Source organism: Schistocerca cancellata, chromosome 2 (genome assembly GCF_023864275.1).
Source record: "Schistocerca cancellata isolate TAMUIC-IGC-003103 chromosome 2, iqSchCanc2.1, whole genome shotgun sequence".
NCBI classification, from domain to species: domain Eukaryota; kingdom Metazoa; phylum Arthropoda; class Insecta; order Orthoptera; family Acrididae; genus Schistocerca; species Schistocerca cancellata.
The window spans coordinates 579,213,229-579,230,467 of NC_064627.1; the positions used below are offsets into that span (position 1 = coordinate 579,213,229).

The following is a 17,239-nucleotide window of genomic DNA, read 5'->3' on the forward strand; positions in this document are numbered from 1 at the left end:
AGTGGGTGGTTGGGTCACCTTATCACCTAATCGCACTATTGAGCATATTTATAAGTTCCTGAAAAGAATTCTATACGATCGAATTAGTCCAGTAATCTCTGAGAACCTTCCTACTGAGCAAGCTGGATTCTGACCAGGACGGAGCTGCACTGATCAAGTCTTATCTTTAATAACATTTATGTTGCAACATATAAGTTAGTGGAGACTTGAATCGAATATATGATGGTGTTTGCGTTAGATCCCGAATCAAATCCTAGCCTTTATAGATTCTGTAGTCTACCAACTTTAATTGAAAAAAGGCTTGTTACAGATTCTAGTTGAAAGTGTAGCTAACCCTATTCTTAAATACACGAAGTTTGGCAAAGATATTCCTGGAATGGTTGCCTTGTGAACAACGTCTTTGTACCAGCTTCGATGTAACCTACAACAGGTTTTAACCAGGAAGGAGAGGTGAACAGTGACAAAGATATACCTGGAGGAAGAAGAAGAACTGGTTGCTGCATTCTGTGGGACAACAACACCTAACATGTCTGAACCTGATGACCACAGTTTTCCTTCTGTATAAACATTCCAATCGGTTTCTAACAATTTTTTCTCTCGTGACATCACAATTTCGAGCGCCCTCTGGTGCTGTATGTGAACTAGGTCACTCAGTCTCCACATGTAAAAGTGAGCATATGCACAAGAAAAAATTTTACCACGCATTTGCTAACAGGATAACACCCCAAAGTAAAGGAAAACCACCGTATACCTTCCACTCCGACAGCTCAGCACAGACTGAGCAATTTTTCCCACAAATTATCGGATGGAAGAGGGTTGGGGAGAGGGTTAGGAGGGAACGCTGTCATTGGGAAGTATGATAGATGAGTAGTAGGGGAAGTGGGCGGAAGGGAGGAGGAAAATCCCAGACATAATAAATCTGGCAACAATGTAGACTGCAACGGTTCACTCTTTGCTTTCCTGGTCAGGGCATCCCAAACTGATTTCATGGTCCGCGATTTCCAGAGCTTTCTAAGCAAGTTGTAGGCACACAGAACATAACTTCAGTTGTATGACTGGATTCGTGAGCTGCTGTCAGAAAGATCACAGAACTCAGTAACTGACAGAAAATAGAGTGAAACAGGAGTGATTCCTGGAGCTCCCCAAAGAAGAGTTTGCAGGTCCTCTGCTGTTCCTAACATAAATAAACAATTTAGGAGACAATGTGAGGAGCTGATACTATCATTTATTGTCTAGCCAATTCATCAGAAGCTCAAAACCAATTGCAAAATGACTTAGACACGATATCTTTATGGCGCGAAATGTGGCTATTTTCCCTAAGTAAGAAAAATGTGAGGTCGTCCACATGAGTATGAAAAGAAATCCGTAAAATTTCGCTCCACGATAAATCAAACATAATTTAAAGGCTGTCAATTCAACAAAATACGTAATTACAATTACGAACAACTTAATTTGGAAAGACCACACAGATAACGTTGCGGGTAAGGCAAACCAACGACTGAGTTTTATTGGAAGAACACTTAGAAGATGCAGCAGGTCTCCTAAAGAGTCCCAGAGTACTGCTGTGCGGTTTGGGATCATTATCAGGTAGCACAGACGGAGGATATCGAAAAAGTCCAAGGAAAGGCAGCTTGTGTTTTGGTTTCCGGTTTGCGTTGCGGCGAGATCTTTTTGCGAAATTTCAATCCTCAGATTTCTCATCTGAACGTAAAAATATTTTACTTAGGAAGAAATGATCATGATAATGAACTGAGAGAAATCGAAGCTCATACAAAAAGATCTAATTGTTCTTTTTCCCAAGCGCTGTGCGAGGGTGTAACGGTAGAGCAGCAGTCTGAAGGTTGTTCGAAGAACCCTCTCTCAGACAGTGCACTGCAGTGATTTAGATGTAGCTGTATGGAACCATACGGAATATTAGGTAAAAGGCTGCAGTCAATAACACTACAATTTGCTAGCTTTATCTGATTATCAGTGAGTGGTTTCAGCTGATTATGATACACATTATGTGATCAAAAGTATCCGAACACCTATTAATGGACGTTAAAACGAGGTGTATCCGCACGTTACCTTTGTGATGGCTTGAAATCGGCTGGGGCGCTTTCATTAAGTGAGTCTGCGGAGGAATGACAGTCGATTCTTCCTCAAGAGCGGAAAAAAGAGAAGGTAGTTATCTTGAGCACTGAGGCCTGGAGCGAAGTCGACTTTCTAACTCATCCGAGACTCATCGAGACTCTGGACAGGCCATTCCATTTCAGGAATGTTATTATGCACAAACCATCGACTCTCATGCACTGCTTTATGATAGTTCACTGTCATGCTGATACAAACAGTCATCGTCTCCAAAGTGTTCCTTACTCTATACAGTACACAATGCTGTAAAATTTGTTCATACCATTCCTCAATGAGCGTTTTATTAAGCGCCTTAAGGAGACCACACCCGAAACACTTTAATATCCCCATAGCGTAACACATACTCGTCTGTATTTCACTGTTAACATTACACATGATGGCAGGTAACGTTCTTAAGCATTCAGCAAACTCGAATTACCATGGGTACGTCGTCTTTCTCACTCCATATCACTCGTTTGCATTCACTCACTGTTCAGTGGCGTCACACTTTACCGACCTCAAACGTCACTTGTCACTGACTACAGAATCACTGACTACAGAATCACTGACTACAGAAATGTTCGGCTTATGAGGAGCTGCTCCACCATTATAACCCATTCTCTTAAACTTCCTTCACACCGTAATTCTGGTAGCTGAACTTCGGGTAGCGCTTTGGAACTCACGACTTATTCCTTCCGCTGATTTCATGCGACTTTTTGAAGCAAAGGTCGATGTCTCCTATTCGTCAGTACATGAGGCCTACCTGGGCTTGGTTTAGCTACGGTTGTTCCTTCGAGTTAGCTCTTTAAATCACATCACCAACAGTCGTCATTGGAGCTTCAGAAGGACTGAAATGTCCCTAATGGATCTGCCACTCAGGTAAACCAATGATTAGTTCACGTTCGAAGTCACTCAGCTATTCTGACAGACCCATTCTGCTGTTCCTGCGTCTCTACTAACAGCACAACACTCACCGCCTGCTTTTATATTGGCGAGTGCGCCCTCATGACATCTGGTGGTCAATTTCGCGTTACACAGGGGTGTCCGGATACTTATTACTGAAAACCAGTAAACTTTTTAAAAGCAGTTGCAGCTGGTTCCCTCAGTATCTTCATTGGACGATCATTTTGCAGAATTTTGTGCGATGGTTAAACCCGTACGTTTAGCCAGAATGAAGCCAATCACATATGTACAGAACATGTCTGAGCGCATTTCACTTATGATCTACTTATAAATAACGAGCAAATGCGAGAAAGTATTGAAATTGAACAGCTTAGTGCTTTTCAGAGGCTTTAGGATTTGTTTACTCAGACCATCCCTCCAAAACTTTCATGTCCATCGACTGTACAAGCGACGGAAGACGTATTAGTTCATCCTGATTCTCATTCAAACAACATCGTACATTTGCAGCAATGCTGGAAGCCTATCATCTTTCTGGAAGATGTAATTCTCTGCTGGGAACTGTGAGTGACCTCGGTGATCCGAAACTATTTCAGGGAGCTTACACTTACTTTCTCTTTTCGCATGACAACAGAATCCAAATAGAACACGATATATTCGCTAAAACAAGTCATAACCTCCACAACGTTCACTATTGAAGGAAAACAGTATGACTTGCTTAATTTCCCTTGGTGTCTGTACTCTTAAGGACCATATTATATGTCTCGATTACACAGTATTCCCAGTTTGGTGTTAATTATTTGACTGGAGTCTATTCCCTAGAGCCATCTCGTCTGCCATAGGTTTGGCAACAGCAGATGCAGAGTGAATGTTTGTTTTATTCACTTTCCGTTCCTCTAATTTCGACGAAACTGTGTTTTCTAAACGTGTTAACTTCAAAAATCATTTCCATGCTATTTGTCTTCTTGTCAGAGGTAACAAATCTTCTTAGTGTCCTCATGTTATTCTCAGAAAGTTTGCGTTGAACAGACGATGCTTTCCAATGAACTACGTCTGCTGGATGTCTCCTCAGGAGCCGCGCGGGGATAGCCGAGCTGCTGTTCAAATGGTTCAAATGGCTCTGAGCACTATGCGACTTAACTTCTGAGGTCATCAGTCGCTCTAGAACTTAGAACTAATTAAACATAACTAACCTAAGGACATCACACACAGCCATACCCGAGGCAGGATTCGAACCTGCGAACGTAGCGGTCGCTCGGCTCCAGACTGTAGCGCCTAGAACCGCACGGCCACTCAGGCCGGCCGAGCTGCTGTCATAGACTGTGCGGCTGGTCCCGGCGGAGGTTCGAGTCCTCCCTCGGGCATGGGTGTGTGTGTTTGTCCTTAGGATAATTTAGGTTAAGTAGTGTGTAAGCTTAGGGACTGATGGCCTTAGCAGTTAAGTCCGATAAGATTTCACAAACATTTGAACATTTGTCTCCTCAGGCTTGCTGCCGGATCCTAAAATCAACGTGATTTCGGCGATCCAACTGTCCGCCATCTTCAGGAGAACGCTGCTGCTGAGTCCCGCTGAAAACTGATGCCGAGGCTCAAATCGTCGTCCTATGTAGCCTGCCGTACCGTACACGGCGCACAGGGGTGGCCGGTATTTGGACGGGTGACCGTCCACGTACGCCGCGTGCTGCTGACAATGTTCCTGTTTGCCTTTATGGCAAAGGGGTCAGGAGAGGTAGTGGTGTAAATCATTGACCAATAGCCTTTGCGCCAACGCCCTGGATTAAATCCAGAACCTGTTCGTAGTGTCTCATGGAGAGAGGTTATGTGACACTGTTACACTGTTGACCGTTATCTGCCACCCGCTTGGTGCTCTTCGAGAGGAGTAGGCTATTTTGTCTGTACTGGATTTCACCCTCTCCGTTACCTCAACTTCCTCAAGACGGACACGACACTACACTACACACACATACACACACGCACACACACACACACACAGACACACATATTAAAGACACCTACACTTGACAAATACACTTACACACACAGATCTCACACTTCGCGGAGGAAAGTTGCCAGCTGGCGTGGAGGATAAGAAACACCTTTCCAGTTAGGCGGCTAAAACTATCCTTTGGGGTCTCCCAGCCATTCATATCATAAGACTTCACTTTATCTAGGTAGAGTACTTCCAGACACCTTGGGTTGATTTGCGACTGTCGTCATGGATGTATCAACTAGACCCATACCGACAAGTTGCCCTAACTAGAACCCTGTGAAGTATGATATGATGATGCAACACAACGATCGCCGATGTATGATGAAACACAACGATTGCAGGTGTACTGGTAGCTGAAAACACTTCCTGAGATATTATAGTACAAGAGGAAAACAAAAGACGATAGTACATTATACATGAACCAGAAGAAAACAAATACTCCTGGAAATGATCACCTCTGCAAAAAGACGATCGTATCGCTTTGTTCACCCTTCGCAGGAACTGATCGTTCTACCGACTGAGCATCTTCACTCGTAACGATTCGCGCTATAGACGCAGCCATTACTACTTTCTGTTGCGTATTGGGCGGGGGTGCTGGGGCGCAGCTAACAATGTGTGTGGTATCCAGGGTAACACAGTGAGCCCGTGCTGACGCAGCAGCAGCCTCAGCAGCAGCTCCACAATTTCTCCAGTCGCGCCCTCGACATGGAGGCGGAGCAGATTCAGGTGAGCCGTGCGCCGCGCACACGAACGAGCTGCTTCCCGTCGCCCGAAGCGCATGCTTGTATCCCGTTTTCTGTCCCAAGAAATATGCTGTCAATACTGCCTACAGCTAAAGAGTACGAGCTCAAGGCGAGCCATATAGCCTGTACGTTGTCAGAAGTATCAGGTGAGGACTGGTTCCAGTTCTATAAGCGTTACGCCTATGTTGCACCGATCTCGGCCAGAGCGTATTTGCTTTTTCCGACAAGTGGGGTAAAAGAGTACCAACAGTTTCTTCGGATTTTCCGTTGCGTGCTGATGTTGGTGACAGTTCGCATGACGAATAATGGGAAGTCAACACTACGAATGAGGGGTCAGATCTGTAGGTAGCTAATGGGATTGTCATTCGCAATTTCGTTTGTCTCGTAAGTGAAGTTAACTGATGCTCCTAGGTTTCTGCCTATCCACAAATCGCGGCATTTTCGGAAAAGACAGTCACATATTTGAGATACTGGTAAATCAAAATCATAAAACTGGGCGATTTTCATTGCCTACCGTATATTATCATCAGATTGGTAGCGATCTACGATAGTGAACTGCCAACAGCAGCACGCAAAGGAAATCTGCCGGCGCTGTAGGTGCATTTAGCCACAAATGGATAGGCCTCCGGTTAATAGCGGATGCGTGCTTGCTTTCAGATGTGAACGACACGAACATTGGATCAGATGAATTGTTTCCGGGTCAGATTAGTTTGTTTAATTGTTGGGAGGCAGCGTATAAGACCTCGAGTGTTTTATATCGCCCCTTTTATGTATTTTTGATGTCGGAATATCTTATGTAAACGCCGGGAACGTGTGCAATAACACAGATGAATAATAAGAGAAACTAGATTTCTTACAGTAATGTTGCAAAATGGAAAGTTCATTTGAGTGTGTGGCTGACTCTCAGGTAAATTCACATATTACATATAGTATGAATTCCGCCATTGAACCACTTATCTTCGTGTTCGCCTAGCACAATATCTACTATAAATTTTTTCACTTGCAGTTAGGACAAGGCCCCCAGCTTTTGTTTTGATTTGTATTATCTACGACCGGAATAGCAAATACACATTTCGAAGAAACGTGAAACGCGTAGCAACAAGCTATTGTGTTTGAAGATTATGTTAATCGAGTGCCTTCTTTTCAACATTATAGGGAAAACAGTAGTAGAAACTATAAAGGGTTACAAATCACAAAGTTTCTTTACATTCACTGACGGCAATGCTAAGTGTTACACCCTGAAGAACCAGCCCTACAGACATCAAACTTTATGGAGATGTTCAGGACATAACGAGATTTAAATGATTAAATTATCATTCCATTCCACACATATGTCCACCATCAATATCAGTTTGAGGCGCGACCCCCACGGCCACGAATACACTCTTGTACTCGTTGTGCCATGGAGTCAAAATCATCTTTAGGAATATGTTGCCACTTCTGGAATACATCCTGTGTTAGTTCGTGAAGACAGATGGCAAGTAGTCTTCCAGTCGCATCCGAGATATGTTCTATGGCTGACAAATTATGGATCGGTGCAAGACAGTGAGAGATCTAAACATTCCTCTGTGCTTCAGAGGTTTGAACTGCAGCGAGGTGACTTCTGTTATCTTTTGGAGTGTGCTGCTTGGTATCCTGGTTATGAAGGGAATGACAACGTTGTTTACAAATCTTGCCACTTACTGGCGAGGGTTAATCATTCTCAACAGCCCCAAATTAGTGCTGTTGTCGTATCCAGTAGTGCTCTACATCATAATTCAACGAGTTGCAGAGATATGAGTGTCGTTAATTGTTACTTCCTGTGATCTTTCATCATGTCATCTGCAGACCAGTGGTGTCCATCTGACCATCACACACAAAAGCGAAACTCATCGCCGAACACAGTAGGAAGCCCGCTCAATGTTGAAGCTGTTGACCATCACAAACAGAAGCGAAACTCATCGCCGAACACAGTAGGAAGCCCGCTCAATGTTGAAGCTGTTGACCATCACAAACAGAAGCGAAACTCATCGCCGAACACAGTAGGAAGCCCGCTCAATGTTGAAGCTGTTGACCATCACAAACAGAAGCGAAACTCATCGCCGAACACAGTAGGAAGCCCGCTCAATGTTGAAGCTGACTGGGGCTCTACGCCATGCATCTCCGTGGTGGTCCCTGCGGTAAACGACGCTCTGTAACCGGAGATCTCATCCCAGCTTCAAGTAGTCTGTTGCCGACAGTTCGTAGTGTTATCCTGGCCCGGATTTCAGCTGTTGTCATCACTCTATTGGTCAACGGCAGTCGAACAATCCTACGGTCTTCTCGGTAGGATGCTCCCATGTCCCTAATGTTAATGATTCCACCTGAAAATGGTCATAAGTTGCACACGCACAGTCTCTGGGATGCTTGGGATGCTGCTTTGCGGTCTCCCCGTGAAAAGCTCCAGTAACGTTAGTCTCACCCAACAGCATTCTCAAAGTATTCTTCGTCTCTAAGAACAGCTTTTTTCTGTTTTGAAAATACGCTCACATAAAGATGAAATTTTAATCGACTTATCCCACGGGCATGGATATACTGGAGTATGAGTTTCGTAGCGTTTGGGCACTGCATTGATAATGCAACACTTCCCATTTGCGTCATTGTATCAATGCAAGTCAGGTGCGAATATTTCTTGTGATGACGAGCGTATCAAAAGTTTCCGATGTTAAAAGTGAGTTCCAATTAGCCGAATTCCTTAATGGAACTCAACGTTCTGGATTATTACTGTACTACATATTCTACTAAATCCCGCACAATAGGTACAATGTTTTAACATTGTTTATTTCATATCATTCTTCTTTTCTTTTTATGATGGCTTTGAAGGAGGAGTAAAGTAAAATATTTGGTAGCAAAGCGAGAGACAGTTGGTTTTTTTCTCTTTAAACTGTACATTTTACCGAACGAATTTATATTTGACGCATTTTATGCATCACATAACCTTATAATAAGGTTATAGTGGCTGCCATCTCTTGTGGTGGCGTTGAAAGTCAGTATCGTACAAATAGCCTCAGAACAAGTTTTAACCTGTTTAGAGATATATTCTCCTTCATACTCTTCCTGTGGATGACAATGTTTAAATGATTCTGTCGAAAAAAGCGTTACTATTGAAACTTCTTGGCAGCTTACAACTGCATGTTGGACCAGGACTCGAACTCGTGTACTTTGGTTTTTGCGGCCAAGGAGTCTACCGTCTGAATTAACCAAGCACAACTAACAATGTCTCCTCACAGGTTTACTTCTGCCAGTACCTCGTCGGTGGAGCCTCTGACCGCGAAAGAAAAAGGTCCCGAGTTCGAGTCTCGGTGCGGCACACAGTTTTACTCTGCTGGGATGTTTCATATCAGCGCACACACCGACGCAGAGAGAAAATTTCATTCGGAAACTTTACAATTATCAGACAGTAACATTAGGCTGTTTCAGGAAAACTGCTCACCAAGTCTTCATTCGTCAACTGTTCAATAACTTATAAAACCATGATTCAACTGTATTAAAACTTCCTTGATTTAGCTAAGGTAAAATGAACATGCGAGGATGAATCTTTCAGGCCCGTGTACATCTCTCCGACAATTCAAAATTGTCTGCTGAACCTAGACTCAAACTGGACAGAGACGTAACGGGAAACATCTGTGATTTTTCACGGGATGCACACCGGCATTCGCCTTGAGTGACTTAAGGGATCCAGGGAAAACATGGAGCCAGACGAGCAGACTACGTATTACAGTCGCACTGCTTCCGAATACGAAGCCCAATTGCCTTAGGACTGCGCTACCTCACCTAGAAGAATGAGTACGCCTGAGTCCTTTCTCAACGCATCAACCTATCAGTACCCCTCTCCTACTTCCCAAGCTGTAATTATCATACAGGAGCAGCAGTCCTTAAGAAAGGGCATTGTGACGAAAGAGTTAACGACATCTTGAAAGCTGTCTCCAAATTGGAACTTCCACTCTGTAGGAAGATAATGGAACTTAAAAAAGTATTGAAAATTTTTGTTTGACCAGAATTCGACTCTGTATCTTTGCATTTTGTCAAAAAGGCTCTACTGAAGGGAAAGAATTACGAAAAGATCTTAGTTCGATTCTCCTACTGGAATTTTCTTTTAGTCAATCTTTCAGTTTTATTACAGCCTAAATTCCAGTGTAGAGTGGTAAATTCACTCTGGAAGCAAACTTAATCTCCTATGAACGCTAGTACAGCAAAGCCGTAGGACAACCTCTGTTACGACTGGAAGTATGGGAGATGTAGGACAACACTGAAACTTTTTGTTTGCTCTTGAGACGTTCTCGCAGTACGTTTCAAAGCGGTACAAAGGGGGTTCAAACTTTTACTGAGTGCTGGACTACACTTCGAACTGGCACGGATTTATGACCCCGTTTTTCAGTCTAGGCACCAAATCCCTGTAGACAACGATCGGAACGTTCAGTTCCTCGACGACAGAAATCCACTCTTCGGTCACGGAGCTGTTCGAGAACCGGTGTGTGAACGCCCTCATCGTGGGAAAATCTGCGAATGCCGAGAATCAGTTCCTCGATTGCCTGGACATTCTCGTCTGTGGTCGACGCCGAAGACGGTCTTCCCCAAGAGCGGCTTTGGTGAAATTCTTGTCACCATTTCACTACGACTGGGTGTGACATTGCATTTGGTTCATGCAGCGACAGAATTTTACGGTGAATCTTGTGTGCAGTTTAAGGTCTTGCCTACAAAAATGCTACTGTCCCGCATCCTTAAACTTTGGACTATGTTTCTAGTGGTCGCGCCATTTCACTTCCACACTGTGACGCACCTCTTACCCGTACCGCAACGGAACTGTGTCTGCGGGAGACCCAAGAGGTCTTGCGGCAATGCACTACTCTTGTTGTTACTTTCTGAAGTCCCCTCCTTTTTTCTCTGTTCATAGCCTTTGCGCAGCTTTTTATCTGACCCGTAATTGATCCTGAAGCGACTGATAATTGTCAGGTCTACTGATGAACAATAACTTCTGAAAAACGTATTCGAAAATACTGGGAACAGTCCTGTATGATGCCCTGGAGACCCATTATTGACCGTTGTCCCTGAATCATACCCATACTCAGGAAGCAGCCAACTGTAATCCCGATAATGAACAAAAATTCTATATTCGAAAATTTTATGATATGAAATGCTAGTGTGTACCAGTAAAACCAGTTCGTTCGAAAATGCCTTGGAATGAAGTCTAAAAATTTATGAAGTGAGGTCGCAAGACATAATTGGTGCTGAGTTATCGGAAAACACTGGCAGCAAATGAATCTGGTATCTGGTTTCACTGTCTCTCTCCTCATGCGCACAATTCATGCTCATCCATTTCAAGTAGTTACAAGTACGTAAATGCATGTCTGAAAGAACAGAAGCTGTTGAAGATCCACAGTTATACGAATTAATTCGATAATTGTGAATGACTTGACATCAGCTGTCTTATGTATAGGTTTGCTATCGAATTGTGACATATGAAAATTTGTGCCGAACTGGGACCCGAACACGAATTTCCAGCTGATTGCGAGCGGTCGCCTTAACAACCTCGGCTATCCGTGTACACTGCGCTCCTTGTAGTAGATGTTGTGGTATCGGCCGTTACTCAATCGGCCGCATTTTCAAATACGCGTGCCACTAGATGCAACACCGCGTTTCCTACAGCCGCCAGCGTGGCACGAGGGCGCTGCCACGGAAGTTTACTCCGCTGTCAACGAGATGCAAGCATCCCCTCTCCGGAACTACAGCAGTGGGTGTACTGAAGTTCCAACATTCATGCACAGAGACCACTTTTTGGTTTGCGAGTTGAATAACATTTTCAAACTTTCATACTGGCCAAGGGTCGATATCTTCTGAATAGACGTTGTATTGAAGAGCGACAGATTTATTTTATATCTGTATGTGTTCCGACATTCAAAGATACCGTTAGCAACTGACACTGCTAACATTGCAACAATGTTATGTATTATTTTTGTTATTTGAAATTGGATGTAGAATAAATAAATTTATATTCGAATTCTTTGTTCATGAACAGCATATGTTCCTCACTATTGTAACCACTAACGAACCAAACAGCGTGCAACAGAAGACGTAAAATACCGTCGTGGCAGCGGCACAGTCGTTGGTGGCAGCGTCCTTGTGCCGTGGTGGCGGCTGTAGCAAACGCAGTGTGTATCTAGCGGCGCGCGTATTTGAAAGTACTCCATACCGGAAACGGCCGAGACCTCACAAAAAAGGTTGAGAAGATCACTGTGGTGTGCGTACTGTAAGACCTTCGGTACACACACCATCAGATTACTTGACTTGTCGCTCTAACGAAGTAGGCGAGTGTCAGCAATGTGTCTCGTGGTCTTATCGTGGCGTGTTTATCTTCCGCCGTTAGGTCAGACGATAGAAATGCCACTTGCACGCTTAGAGTAGCAGAGTGACAGTGACCAACTTTAAACAGAACTTGATTAATTTTCACGCACATTTATTAAAATAATAAAAAGAATAGACATTACGTAACTTGATTCTGGATGCTGTTTACAATTGACAATATGAAGTTCCTTTGGTATTGGTATGTTAATCTTATTCTCACATGTATCTCTGATACTTGACAAAAGTGTCTATACATTTATCTTCATGGCTATGTACAGGAATATGGTGATCTTATTAGGCGCAGACTGAAACTTCACTATAGACTGGTACAGACAAATGTAGAACTCGCACAGACTGGTACAAACAAATGCAGACTGACTAATCGGAGGTCTGTACACTCATTATAATACCTCGCGCGTTCATGTATCACTACGCGAGTGTGATCTGCGAGGAGAAAAGGTTCTACGCTAGCAGCAATCTTATTGGCTGCGTTACATATTAATGTGCGGATCGGCGGAAGCAGAATTCGGTCCGTCTCTGTGGCAGCGCCATCTCGTAGTGCGGAGACGGACGAGCGCTTCGCCTGCGCTGTTGTGCTTAGCGGGGCGCGCTCTAGTGGGAAAGTTGTGTACGCGCTGATTACGAGGAACTATGTACACAACAACCACTGAGGCATTTAGTAGTTTAGGGTAGCGTGCCAGTAGTATCAGCTCTCAGAGCAGTGAAAAACTTAAACTGAAACCTCACTTAGCAATGGTTGAGCACTGACTGGCCAGTTCAGGTACTGTTTCTTGACGCCAGCACAGCATCTGGCTAATATAGTGTGTGTGTGTGTTGGAAACGTTGATCCTGAAACGCTCTTTTACCTGATAAAGCATGACGGCTTTTATTGGGGAATCTGACTTGCAGAACAACTGATGTTCCGAAAATCCTAATGAGGTGCGTAAAGGGCTTTTGCGTGATCGACATCAACCTACGTTGTTCCTTGTGTGTGAAACAGAGGAATGGGAAGGGAAGGGAAAGAGTGGGTGGGAAACTAGTGACTTCCAGCCACAAAGAGCATCGTAGAACTGCAAGGACGAAAGTTAAAAATTTGCGCCGGACCAAGACTCGAACCCGGATTTATCACTTCTTATAAGCAGTTGCCTTAACCGCTTTTTTTTAAATCTCATTTTGCTCGCTTTAGTTCGTTCCATCTGCTCGGGGCGGACGTCGTAAGACATCCGTTTAAGTTCGATGTTGATCGATAAACTCCGTTTTTTTATTACAGAGGGCAGCTAATCCTCTGACCGAACACGCCGAGCTACCGTGCCGGCATAAACTGTCTGCCAGGCCAACCGCTTCGGCCAACCCGACATGATCCCTGATCGACCCAGATTTCCAAAATATTGCAAGCTACAGGGGATCCTACTCCCGGTCTGGCAGTAATTTTCACCTTTCGCCCTTAGATTTCCAGAATGCCATGAGCAGCTGGAAATCGTTAGTTCCCAACCCACTCTCTCCCTTTCCTTCTCATTCCTCTATTTCACATGCAATGTACACGTCTGTCGCGTCATCACGAGTAGTATCTGTTCTGTAGGCCATTTCCGGCAATAGACACTTAAAGAGCGAAAGAAACTCGTACACTTGCCTAATACCGTGTATGGCCCCAGCGAGTACGCAAAAGTGCCGCAACATGACAGGGCATGGACTCGACAAATGACTGAAGTAGTCCTGGAGGGAACTGACACCATGAATCCTGCCGGGCTGTCCATAAATCCGTAAGAGTACCAGGGTGTGAAGATCTCCTCTGAACAGCACATTGCAAGGCATCCCAGATACGAATGTTCATGTCTGGGAAGTTTGGTCACCAGCGGAAGTGTTAAGAAACAGAAGTGTGTTCCTGGAGCCACTTTGTAACAATTCTTGACGTGTGACATGTTTCATTGTCCTGCTGAAATTGCCCAAATCTGTCGGAATGCACAGTGGACATGAATGGATGCAGGTGATCTGACAGGGTGCTTAAAAAGTACGTGTCAGCTGTCAGAGTCGCATCTGGACGTATCAGGGGGCCCATATCACTCTAACTTCACACGTCCCATCCCATTACAGAGCCTCCACCAACTTCAACAGTCCCCTGCTGGCATGCAGGGCCCATGGACTCATGAGATAGTCTCCATACCCGTACACGTCCATCCGCTCGATACAATTTGAAACGAGGCTCGTCCGACCAGGCAACACGTTTCCTATCATCAACAGTGCAATGTCGGTGTTGACGTGCCCAAGCGAGGCGTAAAGCTTTGTGTCGTGCAGCCATCAACGGTACATGAGCGGGCCTTCGGCTCCGAAAGCCCATATCGATTATGGTTCGCACGCTGACACATTTTGATGGCCCAGCATTGACATCTACAGCGGTTTGCAGGATGGTTGCACTTGTGTCATGTTAAACAATTCTATTCAGTCGTCGCTGGTCTCGTTCTTGCAGGATATTTTTCCGGCCGCAGCGATGTCGGAGATCTGATGTTTTACCGGATTCCTGATATTCACGATATACTCGTGAAATTGTCGTACGGGAAAATCCGCACTTCATCGATACCTCAGACATGCTGTGTCCCATCGCTCGAGCGCCGATTATAGCACCACGTTCAAAATCACTTAAATCTTGGTAACCTGGCACTGTGGCAGCAGTAGCCGGTCTACCAACTGCGACAGGACTTGTCATGTTATACAGGCGTTGCCGACCGCAACGTCATATTCTGCCTGTTTGCATATATCTGTATTTCAGTAGGCATACCTACACCAGCTTCTTTGGCGCTTCACTGTATACACATCTCGACGTTTTGCATCAAAACTGCAACCCTTTATGAACTAACGAAAGACATATGGTTATTTCAGGCAGGACAGTCCAAGAACTCACATTGCCAATGCATCTATCATAGTATCATGAGGTGTTTTTGGAGATAGTAACTACTCTAACTGATCAACAGCATCTGAACACCTCTACGTGATGCGGAATTGTCGACTAGGTGCCACAAGAGGCAGATCCACCAGTGTAAAAGGAGGAGCGGTAAGTGGTGGAGTCAGTAGAGAGGAAGTAACAGCAGAATAGTTCGGTTCAGGCGAGTTCAGTGGCTTCAAACATGTCATCTGAGTTAGAAATCCATCAGGGACCTTTCAATCCCTCTACAGTTACCCAATTCGACTGTTTGTTACGTGATTATGGTTCAAATGGCTCTGAGCACTATGCACTTAACATCTGAGGTCATCAGTCCCCTAGACTTACAACTTCTTAAACCTAACTAAACTAAGGACATCACACACATCCATGCCCGAGGCAGGATTCGAACCTGAGACCATAGCGGTCGCACGGTTCCAGACTGAAGCGCCTAGAACCGCTCGGCCACCCCGGCCGGCACGTGGTTATGAAGGGGAAACGCGAAATAACAACCACAGCTAAATCAAGACCAGGCAAACCTCACCGAGCGAGGTGGCGCAGTGGTTAGCACATTCAGCTCGCATTCGGGAGGACGACGGTTCAATACGGCGTCCGGCCATCCTAATTTAGGTTTTCCGTGATTTCCCTAAATCGCTCAAGGCAAATGCTGGGATGGTTCCTTTGTAAGGGGACGGCGAACTTCCTTCTCCGTCCTTCCCTAATCGGATGAGACCGAAGACCTCGCTGTTTGGTCTCTTCCCCCAAAACAACCCATCCACCCCAGGCAAACCTCACGTACTGTTGGACAGGGATCATCAAGCATTGCGGACGGTGGTTATAAAAAAAATGGCGTGAAGTCGGCGAAGGGAGTCGCTCGTGAGTTCCAAAGTCCTACTAGTAGCCCAGCTACCACACTGACAGATAACAAGTGATTTGGAGTGATGCTGCACTCTATACCTTATGCAAAATCGATGAAAGCGTTTGGATTTGGCGACTTCCTGGAGAACTTCACCTGCCATCAAGAGCTGTGCCAACAGTGAAGTGCAGAGCAGATGGGGTTGAGGTAACGTGGTGCTTAGTGTGTTGAAGGTGTGGCACCCTTATTGTGTGTAAGAGAATTCTAAATGCGGAAAGATATGAACACATTTTACAGCCTTGTTTTCTGCTTACAGTAGAAGAACAGTTCAGAGACGATGATTGTTTGTACAGCATAATAACGCAACCTGTCGTGAAGCAAGGTCTGTGAGGCAATGGGTTGTGCACAACGACAGTTCTGAAAAGGACTGACCCGCCCAGAGTCCAGACCTGAACCCAATGGAATATCTTTAGGATGAGTTAGAACGCCGACTTCGCTCCCTACCATAGCGTCCAACATCACTATCTTCTCTGGTTTGGCCTGTTGAGGAAGAATTGGCTGCCACTCCTCCACAGATATTCAGACACCTCACTGGAAATGTCCACAGATGAGTTCAAGCCTTGATAAAAGCGAAGGGTGTTGTTACTGTCAACTAATATATGTCAGGACACTTTTGATTTGTTAAGGTTCAGTGTCTTACTTTTTGAAGTCTATTGCCAACAGCTATTAAATATTTTATGAAGTGAATAACAAGCAGCTGTTCAAAAATGGTTCAAATGGCTCTAAGCACTATGGTACTTAACATCTGAGGTCATCAGTCCTCTAGTCTTAGAACTACTTAAACCTAACTAACCTAAGGACAACACACACATCCATGTCCGAGGCAGGATTCGAACCTGCGACCGTAGCAGCAGCGCGGTTCCGGAATGAAGCGCCTAGAACCGCTCGGTCACAGCGGCTGGCCACGCAGCTGTCTACGTGTCCTTTATAAGCAGTACTAATTCAGTTTAATAAACATCATCTCACTATGAAAGTTCATATATTATTTCCATATCACGCTATATCACATCAATAATGCAATGTTATTAGTACAGCCCCTTCTGAACAGCTGAGCATCAAATAACATGCTTACTGAACATTTGTATGATGGCCTGTATTGAGAACATTGTCATATTGATACGACACAACAGGATAAATCAGTAACGAACGTTTGTACAGTGGTGATGGTTGTTAACATCATAGGCTAAAGCCGATACGCCACCTGAAGAAGTGCAAGGAACAGCCGGAGCTAATGCTGCGATCGGAACTTGCCTCCACAGTGCTGGTTCCCGCTCAACACCGGACGCAGCACTTGCGTCATAAGTCAT

General features: G+C 44.7%; 1 protein-coding gene across 1 annotated transcript in view; it reads left to right on the plus strand.

Annotated features, from left to right (window-relative positions):
• The first annotated feature begins 5,704 nt into the window (after positions 1–5,704).
• Positions 5,705–17,239, plus strand: part of LOC126156678 (kelch-like protein 10) — a 147,093-nt gene continuing 135,558 nt past the window's right edge. Inside the window, exon 1 of the mRNA XM_049916326.1 lies at positions 5,705–5,725. Coding sequence (XP_049772283.1) covers positions 5,705–5,725 — 21 coding nt within the window. The remainder of the gene's footprint in view (positions 5,726–17,239) is intronic.